General features: G+C 40.3%; 1 protein-coding gene across 1 annotated transcript; it reads right to left on the reverse strand.

Annotated features, from left to right (window-relative positions):
- Positions 1-336: 336 nt before the first annotated feature.
- LOC106586890 (interferon-induced GTP-binding protein Mx-like) lies at positions 337-20,851 on the reverse strand. Its single transcript, XM_045707738.1, has 15 exons — positions 20,679-20,851; positions 17,997-18,031; positions 17,459-17,640; positions 16,764-16,898; positions 10,284-10,438; positions 9,780-9,918; positions 9,499-9,697; positions 8,911-8,989; positions 8,197-8,319; positions 7,477-7,609; positions 7,158-7,316; positions 2,311-2,387; positions 1,829-1,964; positions 1,437-1,498; positions 337-1,128 (listed from the first exon to the last, which is right to left on the reverse strand). The coding sequence occupies exons 1-15, from the start codon at positions 20,736-20,738 to the stop codon at positions 907-909; spliced, it is 1,896 nt and encodes a 631-aa protein (XP_045563694.1). The 5' UTR covers positions 20,739-20,851; the 3' UTR covers positions 337-906.
- Positions 20,852-21,201: the final 350 nt, after the last annotated feature.

Raw genomic sequence — 21,201 nt, forward strand, 5'->3', positions numbered from 1 at the left:
ACTGAGGTGAATGAACCTACAGCAGCCAAGGCGATAATGGCTGGGGTAATATTTTGGATCCTGGACTTATTGAAGAGGAACCTGACATCATCACCACACATTGTGCCTTCAAAACACATCACTAAGCTAAGGACCACGGGACTAAACAACTCCTTCTGCAACTTGGATCCTGGACTTCCTGACGGGCCGTCCCCAGGTGGTAAGGGTAGGTAACAACAAATCCGCCATGCTGATCCTCAACACGTTTAACAAAACAAGCATGAAGTTATTATAATGCCATCATAAAATGTTTCTCTTCATTGATGCGCTCGGACCAATCAGAAAATGGACACATCCTTCATTTCATTTGTCACTTTAAATAATATTATCAACAATCTTCACATTTTTCCTTAGTATATTTTGAGATGAAAACATAATAACACAATGCAGATATGTGATGATACAACTGTCACATAATTTTCTTTAAACACAATGACAAAATGTATAGATGCCCATCATATAAAATGTTCTGTATGCTGATCAAATGTAGGTATAATTATTGCAGTCTTTGTTGGCTACATCTCAGAATTTCTGCATTGACAAATTGTCAACCACCGTCTACTAATCTTGTCATTGGCCAGTCCAAGGTGATCCGCTTGGTCCAGCAACCTTTTACGTTTATGGCCGACTTCTGGTTCTTCCTGTAGGATTTCACTGGGGTCGTCTGTACAGCATCTCACTGATCTTAGCCGATCTTATACATTTGTTGAATACAAATATACAAGATATAACTGATTTTACTCTGTATTTAAAATAAATTGCATTTGGCCGTTACTACCCTTTCCAAAAATCTGGTTATACTTCTATTAACCTGTCTCTTTTTTTGGCAACATCTCTGAATTTTGTAACTGACAAGACATCACCTTCTCAGAGGCTGCTGATTTTGTCATTGGCCAGTATAAGGCGATCCGCTTGGGCCTGCAACTTTGCACGATACTGTTCAATCTCTGAATCCTCCTGTAGGATGTCATCAGTGTCATCTCTGTGTAGCAGATCCAGCATTTCACTGCACACAATCTTGGCTGACTGCTTCAGGATGAAGTAACGGATCAGCATGGGCACCTGGTCAGCCAGTCTTTGCACCACAATCTGTGAGAGAGGTGAGGTGGGATGGAGAGTGAGGGCTAGAAGTGATGAGATGGCCACAAGGCAAACAAAAGGCAATTTACCATAAAGCAACGCTGCCACAATAACGCATGTTTGAAACATTTGTCAAAAAGCATGAACGAGAGATCTGATCATGCCCATTGATGATGTCATGGACTCCTTGTACAGGGTGGGTTTGTCGATAAGTACACTACATAACAGCTGTATGTAGTTTAGATTTTATTTCTGAAACGTCTCCTCCTGCACTCTTTAAGCAAAACATACTGTGTAGTACTTGTGTTGCATTGTACCTCGTAGTATGCCTTGAGCAGCCCAGGGTACTTGCTCCTGGTGTCTTCATCTGAGCAGTCTGAGGGGTCTGGGGGGTGTGAGGGGAGTGAGGGGTCTGGGGGGTGTGAGGGGAGTGAGGGGTCTGGGGGTTTGAGGGGTCTGGGGGTGTGAGGGGAGTGAGGGGTCTGGGGGTGTGAGGCTTGTGAGGAGAGTGAGAGGCGTGAGCCGCGTGAGCGACGTGAGCCGCGTGAGCGACGTGAGCCGCGTGAGCAACATGAGGGGTCTGGGGGGTGTGAGGGGAGTGAGAAATCTGGGGGGTTCGAGGGGAGTGAGCGGTCTGTGGGGTGTGAGGGGAGTAAGGGGTGAGAGGAGGGTGAGGGGTCTGAGGGGAGTGAGGGGAATGAGTAGACTGCTGTTTCCCCTTCCTCTAGAATATGTTTGTTGAAGATTTCATCCTGTGTGTAGACCTGCATCTCCATCTGAAACTGCTCCACGATCCTCTCCTTCACTATGATTGACTGCTTTTCCTGGATTGTTTCAATGTTTTTCTGAGTTTAAACAAAGATTAAGATTCCATGAGGACATAAAGAACCTTGGCTGCAGGGAGGCAGTGAAATACTGTTACTGTTTCAGATAAAAGTTCAGTTCGATATGCTCTAAGTATCTTAAGGTGTTTTATTTTGAACATTTCAGGATACAATCCTACAATGGACAACCTGTAAATTGGAATTCTTCATAAAAATATATTGTGATTTTTAAGTGCTACTTTGCCTCCTGTTTTCCTGCCTTCTTGCTAGTGCCTCTAACTAAGATTTCCATTTCAGGCTAAAATACAGAATACTGAATTGTATGATTATCATGTCAGAGCGCTTAACAGTTTACAATTGTCATTACCTTTGAGACCTGATGAAGAAAAGGATGATTCTTAAATCTCTCTCTGGACAAAATATAAAATTGCTTCTGCACCATGTCTGAAAAACAAAATCAAATGTATTTGGTAAAGAGACAAAATGTTTTTATTTAAAGGTGTAGTTCAGCCAAATTACAAGGCAATAGTCCCAATATTATAATTTGTTTGTGTTTCATGTCCAAATAATCAATAAGTAACTTCATTGAGCTACACAATCATTAGGATCATTTGGACATGAAGAGTGAAAAATGGAAACAGGTCAATTAAACCAAAGCATGGATTGATGTCACACCTTGTCCATAGACTGCTTACAGGATAAGGAAACCAATATGTCATTTGGTAATTTGAGTGAACTATCCCTTCAACATGTCATATTTAGTCAATTAAAGTCAATGTCACATGCACAAGTACAATGAAATACCATTCTTGCAAGCTCTAAAGTAGAACAGAAACACTAGAGAAATAAGAAGAACGTGAGAAATTAAGTAAGCTATATACATGGACAGTTCCAGGGTAAGTAGCTATATATAGGGACAGTTCCAGGGTCAGTAGCTATATACATAGACAGTTCCAGGGTCAGTAGCTATATACATGGACAGTTCCAGAGTCAGTAGCTATATGCATGGATAGTTCCAGGGTCAGTAGCTATTGTATGTACAGGGACAGTTCCAGGGTCAGTAGCTGTATATAGGAACATTTCCAGGGTCAGTAGCTATATATAGGAACAGTTCCAGGGTCAGTAGCTATATACAGGGACAGTTCCAGGGTAAGTAGCTATATATAGGGACAGTTCCAGGGTCAGTAGCTGTATATAGGGACAGTTCCAGGGTTAGAAACTATATATAGGGACAGTTCCAGGGTTAGTAGCTATATACATGGACAATTCCAGTGTCAGTAGCTACTGTATGTACAGGGACAGTTCCAGGGTTAGTAGCTACTGTATGTACAGGGACAGTTCCAGGGTTAGTAGCTATATATAGGGATAGTTCCAGGGTACTCATTCTATATGCAGGGTCAGTTCCAGTATCATATTAACATTGTGCAGGAATACTGGAGTGATGGAGGTAGATATGTATCGGGGTAATCATACCATATACAGGGTCAGTTCCAGTATCATGTTTACAATGTGCAGGGATACTGGAGTGATAGAGGTAGATACAGTTGAAGTTGGAAGTTTACATACACCTTAGCCAACTACATTTAAACTCAGCTTGACACAATTCCTGACATTTAATCCTAGTAAAAATTCCCTGTCTAGGTCAGTTAGGATCACCACTTTATTTTAAGAATGTGAAATGTCAGAATAATATTTTAGAGAATTATTTATTTCAGCTTTTATTTCTTTCATCACATTCCCAGTGGATCAGAAGTTTACATACACTCAAATAGTATTTGGTAGCATTGCCTTTAAATTGTTTAACTTGGGTAAAATGTTTTGGGTAGCCTTCCTCAAGCTTCCCACAATAAGTTGGGTGAATTTTGGCCCATTCCTCCTGACAGAGCTGGTGTAACTGAGTCAGGTTTGTAGGCCTCCTTGCTCACACACGCTTTTTCAGTTCTGCCCACACATTTTCTATAGGATTGAGGTCAGGGCTTTGTGATGGTCACTCCAATACCTTGACTTTGTCGTCCTTAAGCCATTTTGCCACAACTTTGGAAGTATACTTGGGGTCATTGTCCATTTGGAAGACCCATTTGCGATCAAGCTTTACCTTCCTGACTGATGTCTTGAGATGTTGCTTCAATATATCCACATAATTTTCCTGCCTCATGATGACATTTATTTTGGAAGTGCACCAGTCCCTCCTGCAGCAAAGCACCCCCACAACATGATGCTGCCACCCCCGTTCCTCACGGTTGGGATGGTTTCTTCGACTTGCAAGACTCCCCCATTTTCCTCCAAACATAACGATGGTCATTATGGCCAAACAGTTCTATTTTTGTTTCATCAGACCAGAGGGCATTTCTCCCAAAAAGTAAGATCTTTGTCCACATGTGCAGTTGCAAACCTTAGTCTGGCTTTTTTATGGCGGTTTTGGAGCAGTGTCTTCTTCCTTGCTGAGCAGCCTTTCAGGTTATGTCGATATAGGACTCGTTTTACTGTGGATATAGATACTTTTGTACCTTGTTTCCTCCAGCATCTTCACATGGTCCTTTGCTGTCGTTCTGGGATTGATTTTCACTTTTTGCACCAAAGTAGTGGTGTTTGGTATGATGGCTGCGTGGTCCAATGGTGTTTATACTTGCGTACAATTGTTTGTACAGATGAATGTGGTACCTTCAGGTGTTTGGAAACCAGACTTGTGTAGGTCTACAATTTTTTTTCTGAGGTCTTGGCTGATTTCTTTTGATTTCTTTTGATTTTCCCATGATGTCAAGCAAAGAGGCACTGAGTTTGAAGCTAGGCCTTGAAATACATCCACAGGTACACCTCCAATTGACTCCAATTTTGTATTTAGCCTATCAGAAGCTTCTAAAGACATTACATAATTTTCTGGAATTTCCAAGCTGTTTAACCTGTTAGGGCTAGGGGGCAGCATTGACACGGCTGGATAAAAAACATACCCGATTTAATCTGGTTACCACTCCTACTCAGTAACTAGAATATGCATATACTTATTACATATGGATAGAAAACACCCTAAATTTTCTAAAACTGTTTGAATGGTGTCTGTGAGTATAACAGAACTCAAATGGCAGGTCAAAACCTGAGAGATTCCTTTACAGGAAGTGGCCTGTCTGACCATTTCTGGAACTTCTTTGCCATCTCTATCATTTACTAAGGATCTCTGCTCTAACGTGACACTTCCCACGTCGTCCATAGGCTCTCATAGCCCGGGAAAAAAGAGAATGTCGTCATTCCAGCCCCAGGCTGAAACACATTATCGCCTTTCTCAAGTGGCCCATCAAGAGACACTAGCTTATGCGCGTGACCCCGACCGCCCCGCCTTTGGGATTTTTTCCTCTGTTTGCCGAAAAGGAGATTCCCTGTCGGAATTTTACCGCTTTTCTACGAGAAAAATGACGTAAAAATTGATTTTAAACAGCGGTTGACATGCTTCGACGTACGGCAATTGAATACTTTGAATTTTATTGTCAGGAATTGCGCCAAGCGCGCGACACTTCTTTACTATTTCGGATAGTGTCTGGAACGCATCGAACAAAACGCCGCTATTCGGATATAACGATGGATTATTTTGGACCAAACCAACATTTGTTATTGAAGTAGACGTCCTGGGTGTGCATTCTGACGAAGACAACAAAAGGTAATGACATTTTTATAATAGTAAATATGATTATGGTGAGTGCTAAACTTGCCGGGTGTCTAAATAGCGAGCCCGTGATGCCTGGGCTATATACTTAGAATATTGCAAAATGTGCTTTCACCAAAAGCTATTTTAAAATCGGACATATCGAGTGCATAGAGGAGGTCTGTATCTATAATTCTTAAAATAATTGTTATGCTTTTTGTGAACGTTTATCGTGAGTAATTTAGTAAAATGTTAGCGAATTCCCCGTAAGTTTGCGGGGGTATGCTAGTTCTGAACGTCACATGCTAATGTAAAAAGCTGGTTTTTGATATAAATATGAACTTGATTGAACAAAACATGCATGTATTGTATAACATAATGTCCTAGGGTTGTCATCTGATGAAGATCATCAAAGGTGAGTGCTGCATTTAGCTGTCTTCTGGGTTTTGGTGACATTATATGCTGGCTTGAAAAATGGGTGTCTGATTATTTCTGGCTTGGTACTCTGCTGACATAATCTAATGTTTTGCTTTCGTTGTAAAGCCTTTTTGAAATCGGACAGTGTGGTTAGATTAACGAGAGTCTTATCTTTAAATGGCTGTAAAATAGTCATATGTTTGAGAAATTGAAGTAATAGGATTTTGAAGATTTTGAAAATCGCGCCACAGGCTGGCAGTGGATGTTACGTAGGTGGGACGAATTCGTCCCGCCGGTCACATAGAGGTTAAAGGCACAGTCAACTTTGTGTATGTAAATTTCTGACCCACTGGAATTGTAATACAGTGAATTATAAGTGAAATAATCTGTCTTTAAACAATTGTTGGAAAAATTACTTGTGTCATGCACAAAGTAGATGTCCTAACCGACATGCCAAAACTATAGTTTGTTAATAATACATTTGTGGAGTGGTTGAAAAACGATACACAGAAATAAATGAAGTCGTCAACTCAGATAGTCCGGTAGCCAGTTTGTTAGCTATTTAGCAGTCTCATGGCTTGCGGATAGAAGCTGTTCGGGAGCTGTTTGCCGTGCAGAAGCAGAGAGAACAGTCTATGGCTTAGGTGGCTGGGGTCTTTAACAATTTTCCGGGCCTTCCTGATATAGATGTCCTGGATGGCAGGGAGCTCGGCCCCAGCGATATACTGGGCTTTCCGCACCACCCTCTGTAAAGCCATATGATTGAGGGTGGTGCTTTTGCCATACCAAGCAGTGATGCAGTTAGTCAAGATGCTCTCAATGGTGCAGCTGTATAACTTTTTCGATGATTTGAGGTCCCATGCCAAAGTTTTTCAACCTCCTGAGGGGGAAGAGGCGCTGTCTCGCCTTCTTCACGACTGTGCGCATGTGTGTGGACATTAGTGATTTGGACACCGAGGAACTTAATGCTCTTGATCCGTTCCACTACAGCCCTGACAATGTGGATGGTGGTGTGATTCAGCAATACCTGCTTTCTTGGGTGCTTACTGCTTAATATAATAGGCATGTTTGTCTTGTCATTACAACCATAGAGACCCATGCATGATGTTCAATAAAGGGGCTTTTGGAAAATCACATCAAACCTAGGGCTTTTGGTCACTTACCTTTGATTTTCTGTAGTGTCATCATAGCTGGTCTCTTAAGTTCAGCCACTAGTTTCTGAACAACACGTTGAAATACCCTGTAGTTACTGAATCCTGGCAGCTCACTTCCCCTGTGCTTCTGATCATATTCATCCACCACTTGTTGCACTACTTCGTGGTCTAAATTCAGGAAAACAATGTTGATAATTTATTGGAGATTATAATCACTGTTGTATGACATAACTATTAGTAGTATAATAATTATATCAGTAAATATTAGGGATATTTGGAAACATAAATATTTATTGGTTACACTCGGGCTATTCAAAATTGAACCTGCAATTTGATTTGGCATTTTCCAAACATTTCATCCACTCTGCAAATTCCTTTCCCATGAGCTCAAATAGATTCTCCTCAACGATAATATCCCCTTTGGACAGTTGGGTAATCTGCTCATTGAACTCTGTTATGACCTGAAGAAGGAAACATAACACAATAAAACATACCTGTTTAAATGTTTCATATTTAGTCCTTTTAGATTACTGTTTAATGAAATGGCTCCACAAGACCCATCTATCCTTATGTCCTCTACAGATAATAAACAAGAACTATCTTACAGTGGCTTGTCCAAGTGTTTTTGTAAAATCAGCTGTCATGGCAAAGTATTGTTTAACCTGGTGACAAACATAATCATTTGGATATTAAGGAAGGAGAGTGGAGGAAGTGGGAGTGTGGAGAACATTTTAATGCTGTTTTATTTATCTTTCTGGACAGTACGTCTACTCTTACACTTGTGTTGCAAATCTGACCAATCCAAATGGCAGAGGATGTGCAACAGAGCTGATGAACCATCATGGTAATGAACCATTACACCAGGAACCATCGCCCAAATTCTCTATAGGACATTATCCTGACAATTTACCAAACCATGACAATAACACACCTGGACTACTGTGCAGCAGTATGGCTTCCAACCCTACATCATACATGTTTATAGAAATGTTGTACAAAAGAAGAAGTTTACGAAGCTAAAAGATGGAAAGGTGAAAGATGTGCTCACCTGAATGAGGTACTTCCTCTTCTCTGCAGGTTCCAGGGGAGGCCCGCTCTCTATTTGACTCAACGAATGCTTTACATGCCCCAGCTTCTCCTTGATCTTTTCTGAAATCTTGGGCAGATATTTCTGACCAGGAGCAAACATACAACAAGTTAATAGATACCAGACCACATGTTTTCCAGTGTTGGAATCGGCTAAACCTTGAACATTGAGATATTAAATAAATGACAGAGAAGAAGCCTAGAATAGAAGGAGTGGAAGAGACTGGGTTTTATGTCAGTAGTTAATGGTTCTCTGTAGAAAGACAGATAGCTTTGAAAGTGTTGGGTGGAAGGGAGGAGAGCAACGTGTTGATATAGGGGAGACAGATGGATATCTGTGGATTAGGGGAAGGAGGGGTTGAGGTCAGGAGGTGAGGTCAGATCCCCTTAAGGGAGTAATCAGGGTTTAGTATCCTGTTACCTTCTTCCTGTAGAACCATAAGATGTCAGGATTGGAGAGAAGGAGGAGTGTGTTAAGTGGGATGTATATAACTGTGATGGTGAGAAATGTTTTGCTGTCTTAATTACAGCTGTACAGATCCTTTGGGAAGAAATAAACTTGGTTAAAGCTTCTCTAGTGTCCGTGAATTACTTACTCTGAAAAATAAGAACCTAACACCAGTGTGCACTGGGTGTAGGAGGAACAGATAACTGGAGGGTATGTGGTTGGACTAACCTTGATCTGATTGACCAGGGCATTGCTGAGCTTAGTGGCTAGGCACTTGGTGGTTGCCTTCTCCTCACGCAAGAGGGATCTTTACATTGAAAGGGAGAGAAATATAACAAACACAGTGTTTCATCCCAAAAACTGGCCAACACATTTTACACCTATATTTTTTTATCAAAAATGTAAAATGCAAAGGTCAGTTAACCCTTGGCCTACAATGGTCATGCCCCCAGGGATATCTAATTAACATAATACAAAATCCCCATCAAAATCAGTCTGTTTAAGCTAGTGAATGAGCTGAGCTAAAATATGGAATTTTTCATTATGAATATACCAAAGATCATTTAGCTATTTAATTTTGAATGTTAAAAAGTACAATACGCAGAAATGTAAGAGAAGGGAGGGGAGGGAGCAATAAGAAAATAACATTCATCAATTCTAAATCGAACTACTCTCAAAGGATATGTGGGAGAGATAATTTTTTTTAAACATTAGGTCCTGTAAGCTACAGTTTGAGGCACTGAACATTTTTCAGATGTGAAGCCATCGAAAACAAAGATGCAAGTTCACTTAACACATGGCAAGAACACATTTTACCTGAAGTGCTCATGATTTCGGAAGAATTCCAACTCCTCCTCAATCGCACCAGTTATTGACATGTTTTCATCAATTTGCTTCTGACCACGACATTTCACAATGACATAGCCCATATTGAGAAAGACTACTTTATTGTGGACAATTTCCAACACATTCTTCTCTGCTCCCGGGTCTATCAGGTCTGGCTTTGTCAGAATGGCTTGAAGACAAATTAAAAGCATTATGATAACTGCTAATATAAAAACCCTATAAAAATACATGATTCTACATCATTTCTTTACCCAGAGTTCTTGTGCCTTCAGGATCCACTTCTTGTGCCATTTTCAGGACCTCTGTTGTTGCTATGTCAACATTACATGGTACCACGACCAAAATAATGGTTCTCTTATTCTTTATGAATTTCGAAATTAGATTCTTGATCTAGTAAAAAAGGAAGAGGAATGTGACGAAGCAGTCAGGATGCAAGCCTTTGACCGAGTTATTTGATTAATCTACGAGATGGTATCAGACTGCTTGTTCCCGTGATATCGCCCTGTGTGGGACACTCTGTTCTTTATGGTTCTGAAGCTAAACCTTCTTTAAAGTCAACACATTTCAAGTACCTTTCACCAGAATCAACCATCATAGCTACATGTACCTTGCTAGCAATTATGGTATAAAGTCTGTACACCTTGCTAAAACAATGAATCCTTAGTGAATCATAAGATGAGAACCAAGAGTCATGAGATAACCAAACAACGTACTGGACAAAGTCCAAAAGCTATACATTCTAACGTCAGACTTACTTGGGCTCCAATGTCATCTGGTTGTCCTTTCACAGCCACCCTGGTGATCCCTGGTAAGTCAATCAGACTGAGGTCACACACCGTGGAGGATGTGATCTTTAGAGTGATCAGATCTTCACATATCCCCACTCCCTTTCCAGCTAACGCGTTCTGAGCTGTTAAATCAATGGGAAAATATTGATTAAATAACAGATGTGTCCATAATTTGTTTGTTTGTCTGTCTTATACCCCGACAGAACTCTTCTTATTATAATATATATTCTGTAGTTGTTTATGGTAAACACCATACAAACTTTTCCACATTAAATGATAATAGATACGTCAATGTCAATGGCAGTATGTGCCGTTTAAGATAAGGGAGGACAATTATTTGTTTTATGAGCATGACCTTATTTCTATTACTGCCTATTGGATGACTATCATTCATATTCCATTCACCCAGTTCAATGTAACATTCATAGGTTTAGGCTACTACATCATACTAAAATGTTCCCTATACCCATCATGAGGTTGCTACGACCTAGCCTATGAATGAAAGTTTACAACTGTGGAAGGACCACCAGAGGGCATGTGAGCAAAGGTGATCAGAGGCAATTAAGCACAGCTGATGGTACTAATGAGCTATTCTCTTTCCCCTACAAGAGATAGGAGGGAACCGGCAGTGAGGGGGGGAAAAGAAAGAAAAGAGTGTTGCTCCTCCAAAGGAGAATACATTCCTTTCGGAAGACGAAAAGAGGAAGAAGACAAACCACCTCTGGGGGATGGCCACCACGAGAGGGGAGCTATCCACGAACGAATCATTAAGACAGTGACACTTCCGTGATTTATGTTATAGTTTAAAGATACTCATCTGGTGTTCCTTTTTCATGTAAAGAAGAAGATTTATGTTTTCCTTGGGAGATCATCATTGATTGTGTTGGAGTGAGTGTTTGAGTGAAATGAAATACATCAATAGAGAACTTTGTTCAATTAAGAAAACATACTCCTGACTCGTTTATTCCACCTTTCCGCTTTTAAACAACATCAAATTACTTGGTCCGCTCACACAACGCAGGTGCATTTTTTAGTAATCAAGGTGACAGACATTGACACATTCAATACCTCCTTGCACACACTTGCCTGCATCTAGCTGATCTAGGGTGTAATCATTTAGTCCAACATTTAATAGGGCTAGGGGGCAGTATTTTCATGGCCGGATGAAAAACGTACCCAATTTAAACAGATTACTACTCTGTCCCAGAAACTGGAATATGCATATTATTAGTAGCTTTGGATAGAAAACACTCTGAAGTTTCTAAAACTGTTTGAATGGTGTCTGTGAGTATAACAGAACTCATATGGCAGGCAAAAACCTGAGAAAAAGTCAAGCAGGAAGTGGAAAATCTGAGGTTGTAGTGTATTCAAGTGATTGCATTGACTGTATACAGTGAGTTAGGGTTCATTTTACACTTCCTAAAGCTTCCACTAGATGTCAGCAGTCTTTAGAACGGTGCTTGAAGATTCTATGGTGAATTTGATGCGAATAACAGCCGAAGGAAGTAGGTGTCCCATTATAAGGCATGGGCTCAGTCACGCGCAAGGACTTGGGAGCGAGCTCATATTCACTCCTAAAGAGAACGGATAGGTCCGGTTGGAATTGTATTCAAGGTATATGATAAAAACAACCTAAAGATTGATTCTATACATCGTTTGACATGTTTCTACAAACTGTAGTATAACTTTTTTGACTTTTTTCTGGACTAAGTAAGCACGCGCATGGTGGATTTGGATAGTGAACCTAACGCAGGGGTGTCAAACGTCCGGCCCGCTTGCCGGATCAGGCCCGCAAAGGGGTTTAATCCGGCCCGCGAGATGATTTTGTAAAGTATAAAAATGAGCTGCAATTTTTCAATAAAATAAACTGCTGTTCCAATTGCGTCCACTGGATGGCGCAACAGCAATTGTGTTAAGCAAGCAAACTGTTTATACCGGAGCAGAGCAAGTAGGTCAAGCAAGTGCAGCCAGTCTGGATGAGCTACTTTGTTTTGCCCGCGATATTTATTACAGCTTCTACTTTTAACATTATGTGCTTTGGCACCCTCATTGCCCCAATATGTCTCTGTCAAAAAAGAGAAAAGTGGACGCAGAGTGCAGAGTGTTCCAAGAAAAATTGTCATCCTCCTATTTATTCATGGAATTGAATGGGAAAGCTGTATGTTTGGTGTGTTCACAGCATGTTGCAGTGCTGAAAGAGTATAACCTTCGTCGCCACTATGTGAGTCTTCATGCCAACAAATATGACAACTTTCAAGGACAGTGGAGAAGAGAGAAGGTGAATGAACTGTTGGCGGGTCTGAAGAAACAGCGGTCTGTGTTTACTCACAGCCGAGACATCAGTGACGCTGCAGTGAAAGCTAGCTACCTCATTTGTAATGAAATCGCAGTGGTTTCAAAACCATTTAGTGAGGGTGAATTTGTAAAAACATGCATGATGAAGGCAGCGGAGATTGTGTGCCCTGAAAAGCGCCAGGCTTTTGCAAATATCAGCCTGACAAGAAACACAGTTGCAGACAGGATTTCCGATCTTTCAGTGGATTTGGACAGCCAGTTGAAGCAAAAAGTAAAGTCATTTATTGGGTTTTCAGTTGCAATTGATGAAAGCACGGACATTACAGATGTTGCACAACTGGCCATTTTCATCCGCGGAGTTGATGACACATTGACCGTCACCGAGGAGTTCGTGGAGTTGGTGCCGATGACAGATACAACGACAGCAGCTGATATTTTCACCGCACTCGTCGGCGCGGTTTCTAAAACTAAAGTTTCTAAAACTGTTTGAATGGTGTCTGTGAGTATAACAGAACTCATTTGGCAGGCAAAACCCTGAGACATTTTCTGACAGGAAGTGGATACCTGATGTGTTGTATTGACTTTAAACCTATCCCATTGAAAAACACAGGGGCTGAGGAATATTTTGGCACTTCCTATTGCTTCCACTAGATGTCACCAGCCTTTACAAAGTGTTTTGAGTCTTCTGGAGGGAGATCTGACCGAACAAGAGCCATGGAACGATGATGTCCCATTAGACACCTGGCGCGCGAGTTCATGTTGGGTACCCTCGTTCCAATACGTTATAAAAGAGTATGCATTCGTCCACCTTGAATATTATTCATGTTCTGGTTAAAAAAGGCCCTAATGATTTATGCTATACAACGTTTGACATGTTTGAACGAACGGAAATATATTTTTTCCCCTCGTTCATGACGAGAAGTCCGGCTGGCTTAGATCATGTGCTAACAAGACGGAGATTTTTGGACATAAATGATGAGCTTTTTTGAACAAAACTACATTCGTTATGGACCTGTGATACCTGGAAGTGACATCTGATGAAGAGAATCAAAGGTAATGGATTATTTACATAGTATTTTCGATTTTAGATCTCCCCAACATGACGTCTAGTCTGTATCGCAACGCGTATTTTTCTGGGCGCAGTGCTCAGATTATTGCAAAGTGTGATTTCCCAGTAAGGTTATTTTTAAATCTGGCAAGTTGATTGCGTTCAAGAGATGTAAATCTATAATTCTTTAAATGACAATATAATATTTTACCAATGTTTTCTAATTTTAATTATTTAATTTGTGACGCTGACTTGACTGCCGGTTATTGGAGGGAAACGATTTCCTCAACATCAATGCCATAGTAAAACGCTGTTTTTGGATATAAATATGAACTTGATAGAACTAAAAATGCATGCATTGTCTAACATAATGTCCTAGGAGTGTCATCTGATGGAGATTGTAAAAGGTTAGTGCATAATTTTAGCTGGTTTTATGGTTTTGGTGACCCTGTCTTTGACTTGACAAAACATTACACACAACTCTTGTAAATGTACTGTCCTAACATACTCTAAATGTATGCTTTCGCCGTAAAACCTTTTTGAAATCGTAAAACGTGGTTAGATTAAGGAGATGTTTATCTTTCAAATGGTGTAAAATAGTTGTATTTTTGAAAATTTGAATTTTGACATTTATTTGGATTCAAATTTGCCGCTCTTGAAATGCACCTGCTGTTGATGGAGTGCACCACGGGTGGCACGCTAGCGTCCCACCTAGCCCATAGAGGTTAAGTTATATATACCATGATTTTACCGGTCCGGCCCACTTGGGAATAGATTTTCCTCCATGTGGCCACTGAGCTAAAATGAGTTTGACACCCCTGACCTAACGCGTGAACAAAATTGATTATTTGGAAATATATATGAACTTTATCGAACATTTATTGTGGAGCTGGGATTTCTGGGAGTGCCTTCTGATGAAGATAATCAAAGGTAAGTGAATATTTATAGTGTAATTTCTTAGTTTTATTGACTCCAAGATGGCGGGTTTCTTTTTGCTAGTTGTTAGTGTCATCTGGGCTGTACTCAGATTATTGCAAATTGTGCTTTCGCCGTGAACCTTTTTTGAAATCTGACAAAGCGGTTACATTTATGAGAAGTGTATCTATAATTCTGTGCATAACACTTCTATATTGATCAATGTTTACGATGAGAATTTACGTACTATGTGTGCTCATTGTGCTCATTCACCAGAAGGTTTGGAGGGAAAACATTTCTCGACATTATGCGCCAATGTAAAATGCTGTTTTTGGATATAAATATGAACTTTATCGAACAAAACATACATGTATTGTCTAACATAATGTCCTAGGAGTGTCATCTGATGAAGATCGTCAAAGGTTAGTGCTTCATTTAGCTGTGTTTTGGGTTTTTGTGATGCATCTAGTTGCTTTGAAAATGGCTGTATGGTGTTTCTTGTGAAGTTTATGTCCTAACATAATCTAATTTTATGCTTTCGCCGTAAAGCCTTTTTGAAATCGGACAATGTGGTTAGATTAACGAGAAGTTTATCTTTAAAATGGTGTAAAATAGTTGATTGAAAAAATGGAATTATGAGATTTTAGCTGTTTTAAATTTGGCGCTCTGATTTTCCACTGGCTGTTGTCAAAATCAATCCCGTTAACGGGATGAGAACAGGAAGGGGTCACCAAAACGTTAGACGACAGTTTCTATTGGACAAATTCAGGTATGTTTATCCTTGTTTCATTCCATTTGCTTCCTTATAAGAAACATCTTTAAACAGAATTGGTGGAATGAATACACGCCTGATCACACGCAATCACAGTTCACTTTCATAGCAGTCAAATAGAAACAGCATGATCCCTTTGATCACTGTATAGCTAATCCCTCCTCTCACCTTTTCCCTTGTGGACTTCAGTGCACAACACATCAGCTGTCTGTGACCAGACGAAAAAACCTTTCCAAGCAAAACCTTCATATCACCGCTATACACAGCCTACATTGTTGTCACCATATTATATCATCATAGTCAACATAGCTACTAGAGCTAACACGTTAGTAAACCTGCTACAATCATGCAGTACAGTGTTCAGTCAGCAGCAAGCCGTTTAGCAGTTACACCGGCGGGCCCAGTGGCTAACAATTTACATTTACATTTTTACATTTAAGTCATTTAGCAGACGCTCTTATCCTGAGCGACTTACAAATTGGTGCATTCACCTTATGATATCCAGTGGAACAACCACTTTACAATAGTGCATCTAAATCTTTTAGGGGGGGGGGGGGTTAGAAGGATTACTTTATCCTATCCCAGGTATTCCTTAAAGAGGTGGGGTTTCAGGTGTCTCCGGAAGGTGACCTAAATGTTACCTTGACTTGGAAGAGTTCCTTTGTTTGATAGCCATAGCCAGCTAGCTAACATAGTGTCCCTCTCTGTTTGAGCCTGGTGTCTGAGTAGCCTAAACTAGCTAGATAACTTAGCTAGCTAAGTAGGTGAAAGTTAAAGAAATATGAATTATAGCTAGCTAGCTCTCTCTCTCTCTCCTGCTGCTCCTTAATAATATTTATAGTTTTTTAAATAGTTCAAAACTGCTCCTATTGTCTTTCTCTCTATTTGGGTAACCTACTCACCACATGTTATGTATTGCAGTGCTAGCTAGCTGTAGCTTATGCTTTCTGTACTAGATTAATTCTCTGATCCTTTGATTGGGTGGACAACTTGTCAGTTTATGTTACAAGAGCTCTGATAGGTTGAAGGACGTCCTCCAGAAGTTGTCATAATTACTGTGTAAGTCTATGGAAGCGGGTGAGAACCACGAGCTTCCTAGATTTTGTATTGAAGTCAATGTACCAAGAGGAAGATCCTCCGGCTATACAATGTTGCTACTCTACAGAGTGGTGTTGAGGCTACTGTAGACCTTCATTGTAAAACAGTGTGTTTTAATCAAATATTTGGTGATGTGAATATATTTAGCATATATTTATTTAAAAAATATAACTTTTTAAATGTTTCAGTATTTAAATCAATCTGAAATGTAAAGAGGAGGATGGTCCTCCCCTTCCTCCTCTGAGGAGCCTCCACAGGTTAATGTACAGTGTAGAATAATATGTCTGTGTGTTTGTGTCTGTGTTCGTTCCCATCTGACCTTGTTCAACATGTCTCACGACTTCTGAAGGTTCGTCAAATTCATTGACTTTATCTCTGTATGAGATGACAGCCTCCCATTTCACTGTCCTGTCATTACAGAGTTGAAGTAGCAGTGGGCACCTGGTGACAATACCTGGAAACAAGGAAGTACCAATGACAGATCATTATACTGTATTACAGAACAATCAATACAACAATCAATATGACAGTAGAGTCAACAACGGACCGGGACATGAATTTCATGGTAAATATATAACTTCTGCAGGCTACAGACAACAAGGTTGCTCTAATGTTCTGAAAGCACGTCAGACATTTACAGTGTCTGAATAAAAGGTTAGAAAACTCATGTACAGTTAACATTTTCTGAAAGGTTTTTCTGTGGTTACCAGGTTAATTTGAAGGTTCTAAACATTTCTGTAATGTCCGTGTCTCTGTGGTCCTATTGTTATGACTGTTTCCTGACCCCGTCTATGGACAAGGATAATGTGAAAACCTGCTTCAGGGTTGTTTACCTAGCCACTGGCATCAATCGCCAACTTCAGAATTTTCACCACAAAAACGAGTCAATGCCCAAATTATGTCTAAGTTCCACAATCACTTTCAGAGAGTTTGGGTGATTTGGAATGATATTTAAAATGCTAATATTGATTTTAATATTTTTTTGTATGTTCAGGAAACAATACAGATTCTCACCAGTCCCTCTGGGCAGCGACACCCCAGAAAGGGTCTCAAGCACAGAGCTTTTTCCTGAACTCTGGTCTCCCACCACAGCAATGGTTGGCAGTGGCAGCTCCTTATCTATCCCTATGGATCTCATGTCATCTATTAAGTCTATGAAGGGCCGGACCTTCTCCGCCAGCTGGTCTTGGAACATCCTGATGGAATGTCAGGGGTAAAAAACAATGCCATTATGAATGGTAAATTTGTTGATAGACATGCATGGCAAAATTCATTATTTGACACAGTTTTTATAGTTAGTAGCTTACTATCATTTGAACTACATGTGATGAGAAAATGTATGTCCCAAAAATGTTAATACTACACCATGTGTAACAAAATGTCCCACTATTTACTGCATAAATAATCACAACTGTATAAATAATCACCATCACCATAAAATTGAGAATATTAGGATCATAGTATTGTGGTACAGTGTAGTACAGAGTAGCACTGCAACGGTGCAATAACAAGTGGAAAATGGATGCATTTTACTGAAGTAATGCTGTCCCACCTCGGTCCATCGTCATAAGACAGGTCTCTCTTCCGCTGAAATAAAAGAGAATGAAAGCTAAACCATTTAGATGAAAATACAGAATAACAGCAATGCATCTGCATTTTGAACTGAAGTTATTATGATCTAAATCATAACATCACTATAAAATAAGAGGAGATACAGTCTCACATGCCCAGATCAGAAGCTTAGAATTTGCCAACTGTAATACACTGGGTATACCAAACATTAAGAACAACTTCCTACTGTTGAGTTGCTAGATGAGAAACTTGTAAAAATGTATAGGGTAGTAACTGAATCATTCAAGTCCTTTTATGATGTTAAAGATTAGACTAGACTATTAGATTAGAATGTATTTATCCCCTAGGTCAATGTCTATTGGATTATAACTTGGTGCACTATATATACAGAAGTTTGTGGACACCCCATCAAATTAGTGGATTTGGCTATTTCATTCACACCCATTGCTGACAGGTGTATAAAATCAAGCACACAGCCAAGTAATCTACATAGACAAAACATTGGCAGAAGAATGGCCTTACTGAAGAGCTCAGTGACTTTCAATGTGGCACAGTCATAAGATGCCACTTTTCCAACAAGTCAGTTTGTCAAATTTCAGCCCTTCTAAAGCTGCCCCCGGTCAACTGTAAATGCTGTTTGGAGGAAATTATTCAATTACCTACTATACTGTTTAATTAGACCGAACTTTGCTGTTTTTACCCTGAGTATTGTCCATTGTTATTTGTTAGTATTTTTTGCTGATACAGGACTCTTTTATGTGACTTAGTCATAAGTCCGGGCGTACAGATAAGAGCCTTTTAGGTGCAACCTCAGTATGTGACATCCTGTTTTAACAATCTACAGGAACGTAGATGGGTGGAAACATGAAGGAAGGAACAGACAATGGTGGCAACGTCAGGTATCTTAATCTGCACAGACAAGCTAAATCAGCTTTTACACACCATGTTCCGTCCCTGTTTCCACCCATCTGCTAAACTGCCACGTAGACAAAATAGGTTGTACTTTTTCTATAAGAGGAGAGAGACAACTCTGTTCATTGGGCTTTCCTAACAATGCACTGCTGGTTGGTTGCTATTGATTGCTTCATTTTTGTAAATCTTGTAAAAAGTTGATTTGAAGAATACAGCCTCTGTCCTTTTGGTTAGAATTACCACGACAGTTGGCGACGAGGATGGGATGCTAACTCCGCTTGCTGATTGCTCCTGGGAGACAGAGGTTAAACTGTGTGCAAGGGCTCCGTTAGACGTGGCTCAGGTTAGCCCACACTCTGACTAAAACGGAGCAGAGAGGGACACGCCTCAGACCTGCCGGGAGTGTCAGTGAGTGGATACGTCATTCCGGAGAGATAAGATAAACTACCATGACAGCTGCTTTGGTGAAGTGGAAGCAACAACAGCTCAGCCTGCAAAGTGGTAGCATTGGACCACCATTGGACTATGGAGCAGTGGAAATGCGTTCTCTGGAGTGATGAATCAAGCTTTGCCATCTAGCAGTCCGATGGACGAATCTAGGTTTAGCGGATGCCAGGAGAACGCTACCTGCCCCAATGCATAGCGCCAACTGTAAAGGTTGGTGGAGGAGGAATAATGGTCTGGGGCTGTTTTTCATGGTTCGGGCTAGGCCCCTTAGTTCCAGTGAAGGGAAATCTTAACGCTACAGCATACAATTACATTCTAGACGATTCTGTGTTTCCAAATTTGTAGCAAAAGTTTGGGGAGGGCTCTTTCCAGTTTCAGCATGACAATAACCCCGTGCACAAAGCGAGGTCCATACAGAAATGGTTAGTCGAGATCAGTGTGGAAGAACTTGACTGGCCTTCACAGAACCCCGGATGCATCTTTTAGCTGTTAGGTTCTAAATAAACAGAGTTAAAACTGACGGACAACTAGGAAAAGCTAAAACCAACTTTATTCACCCAATGGGTCCAACAGCTGAAAAGACCAAGACATGTTCCCACCAGCACCAGTATTTATACCCCCCTTTAGACAGAGTCTCCTCCTTCACTCTAAACATGACATATTTGTTGCTAGAAAGGAAGTTAAGTGATGTGGGTAATAAACTGTTCCTTCCCACTTCATGTGACCTGACCTCGGCCCCCATTCATCACTAGTCCACAGCTATCCACCCTTATCAGTGACGTAACCATGTGATTAATTTTTCCCTTACCTAGTAACTCTTCAGGCCCCATGGCTCTTATCCACTCTCCATTGACACCAGCATATATATTCCTCATTCATGTAACCTATAACTTCTAATATAGCAAGTATTTCAAACTCAAGCTAGAAACCAACATAGCCTTCCCAAGAGGCTAAAATATATTGATTAGGTTGAACTAAAGTCACTATAGTATTTTAAATGTACTTTACCAATTTAGTTTGCTCATAGACAATTTTCAGAAAATGAAATCCGTTAAACATTTAATTTAATTTGTATGGCATAAGGTGTTCACCATTGAAAGACTCCCGTGTGGGGCCTTGAATGAGCAACATGTCTTATAATACAATGGAATGGTACAGTGGTATAGGAACACAATGGAATGGTGCAGTGGTATAGTAATACAATGGAATGGTACAGTGGTATAGTAATACAATGGAATGGTACAGTGGTATATTAATACAATGGACAGAGCTACAGATGTAGTCCTCCTGGAGATTGACATACATGTAGAATTACCTTTAAGGAATGGATGCTTTCGGGCAGGCAGGTTGCTTGTTGAGTCATTTCAGTTGTTTTAGGCTCTTCTTGTACAGTGGTCTACAGCTCAAATCTTGCAGCTTTTATAGAACGCATTTAAAGTAAAAGTGAAAGCGTTTGATCATTTGATCACAATTGCAGTAAATCATTAGCCTATGAACAAAACTGATAAGAGTTTTTGATAATGACTTGATTATCCTCTGACTACTTGGTTGTAGGAGGGCCTGCGAAAAATACTTTTCCACAGGCCGCGATGGTGTCCTGGGTGGTAGCTGGCTGTCCCTGTTCCTATTCCACCTGGTCGTGTTTCTGATCCAGTTTCTGCTGTTCTGAATGTGGCTATGGAACCCTGACCTTATTTTGTGCATTTTTTTTGCATCTTAACACATTTGAGCCAGTCAGTTGTGTTGTCACAAGGTAGGGGTGGTATACAGAAGATAGCCCTATTTGGTAAAATACCAAGTCCATACTGTGGCAAGACAGCTAAAAA

This window comes from Salmo salar, chromosome ssa25 (assembly GCF_905237065.1).
Source record: "Salmo salar chromosome ssa25, Ssal_v3.1, whole genome shotgun sequence".
NCBI lineage: Eukaryota > Metazoa > Chordata > Actinopteri > Salmoniformes > Salmonidae > Salmo > Salmo salar.

Coding starts and splice junctions, on each gene's coding strand:
- LOC106586890 (XM_045707738.1), bottom strand. CDS start 20,738: ATGACTCAACAAGCAACCTGCCTGCCCGAAAGCATCCATTCCTTAAAG. Junction 16,899..17,458: donor GTCGCTGCCCAGAGGGACTG/GTGAGAATCTGT, acceptor CCTTGTTTCCAG/GTATTGTCACCAGGTGCCCA. Junction 10,439..16,763: donor CGTGAGACATGTTGAACAAG/GTCAGATGGGAA, acceptor TTGATTTAACAG/CTCAGAACGCGTTAGCTGGA.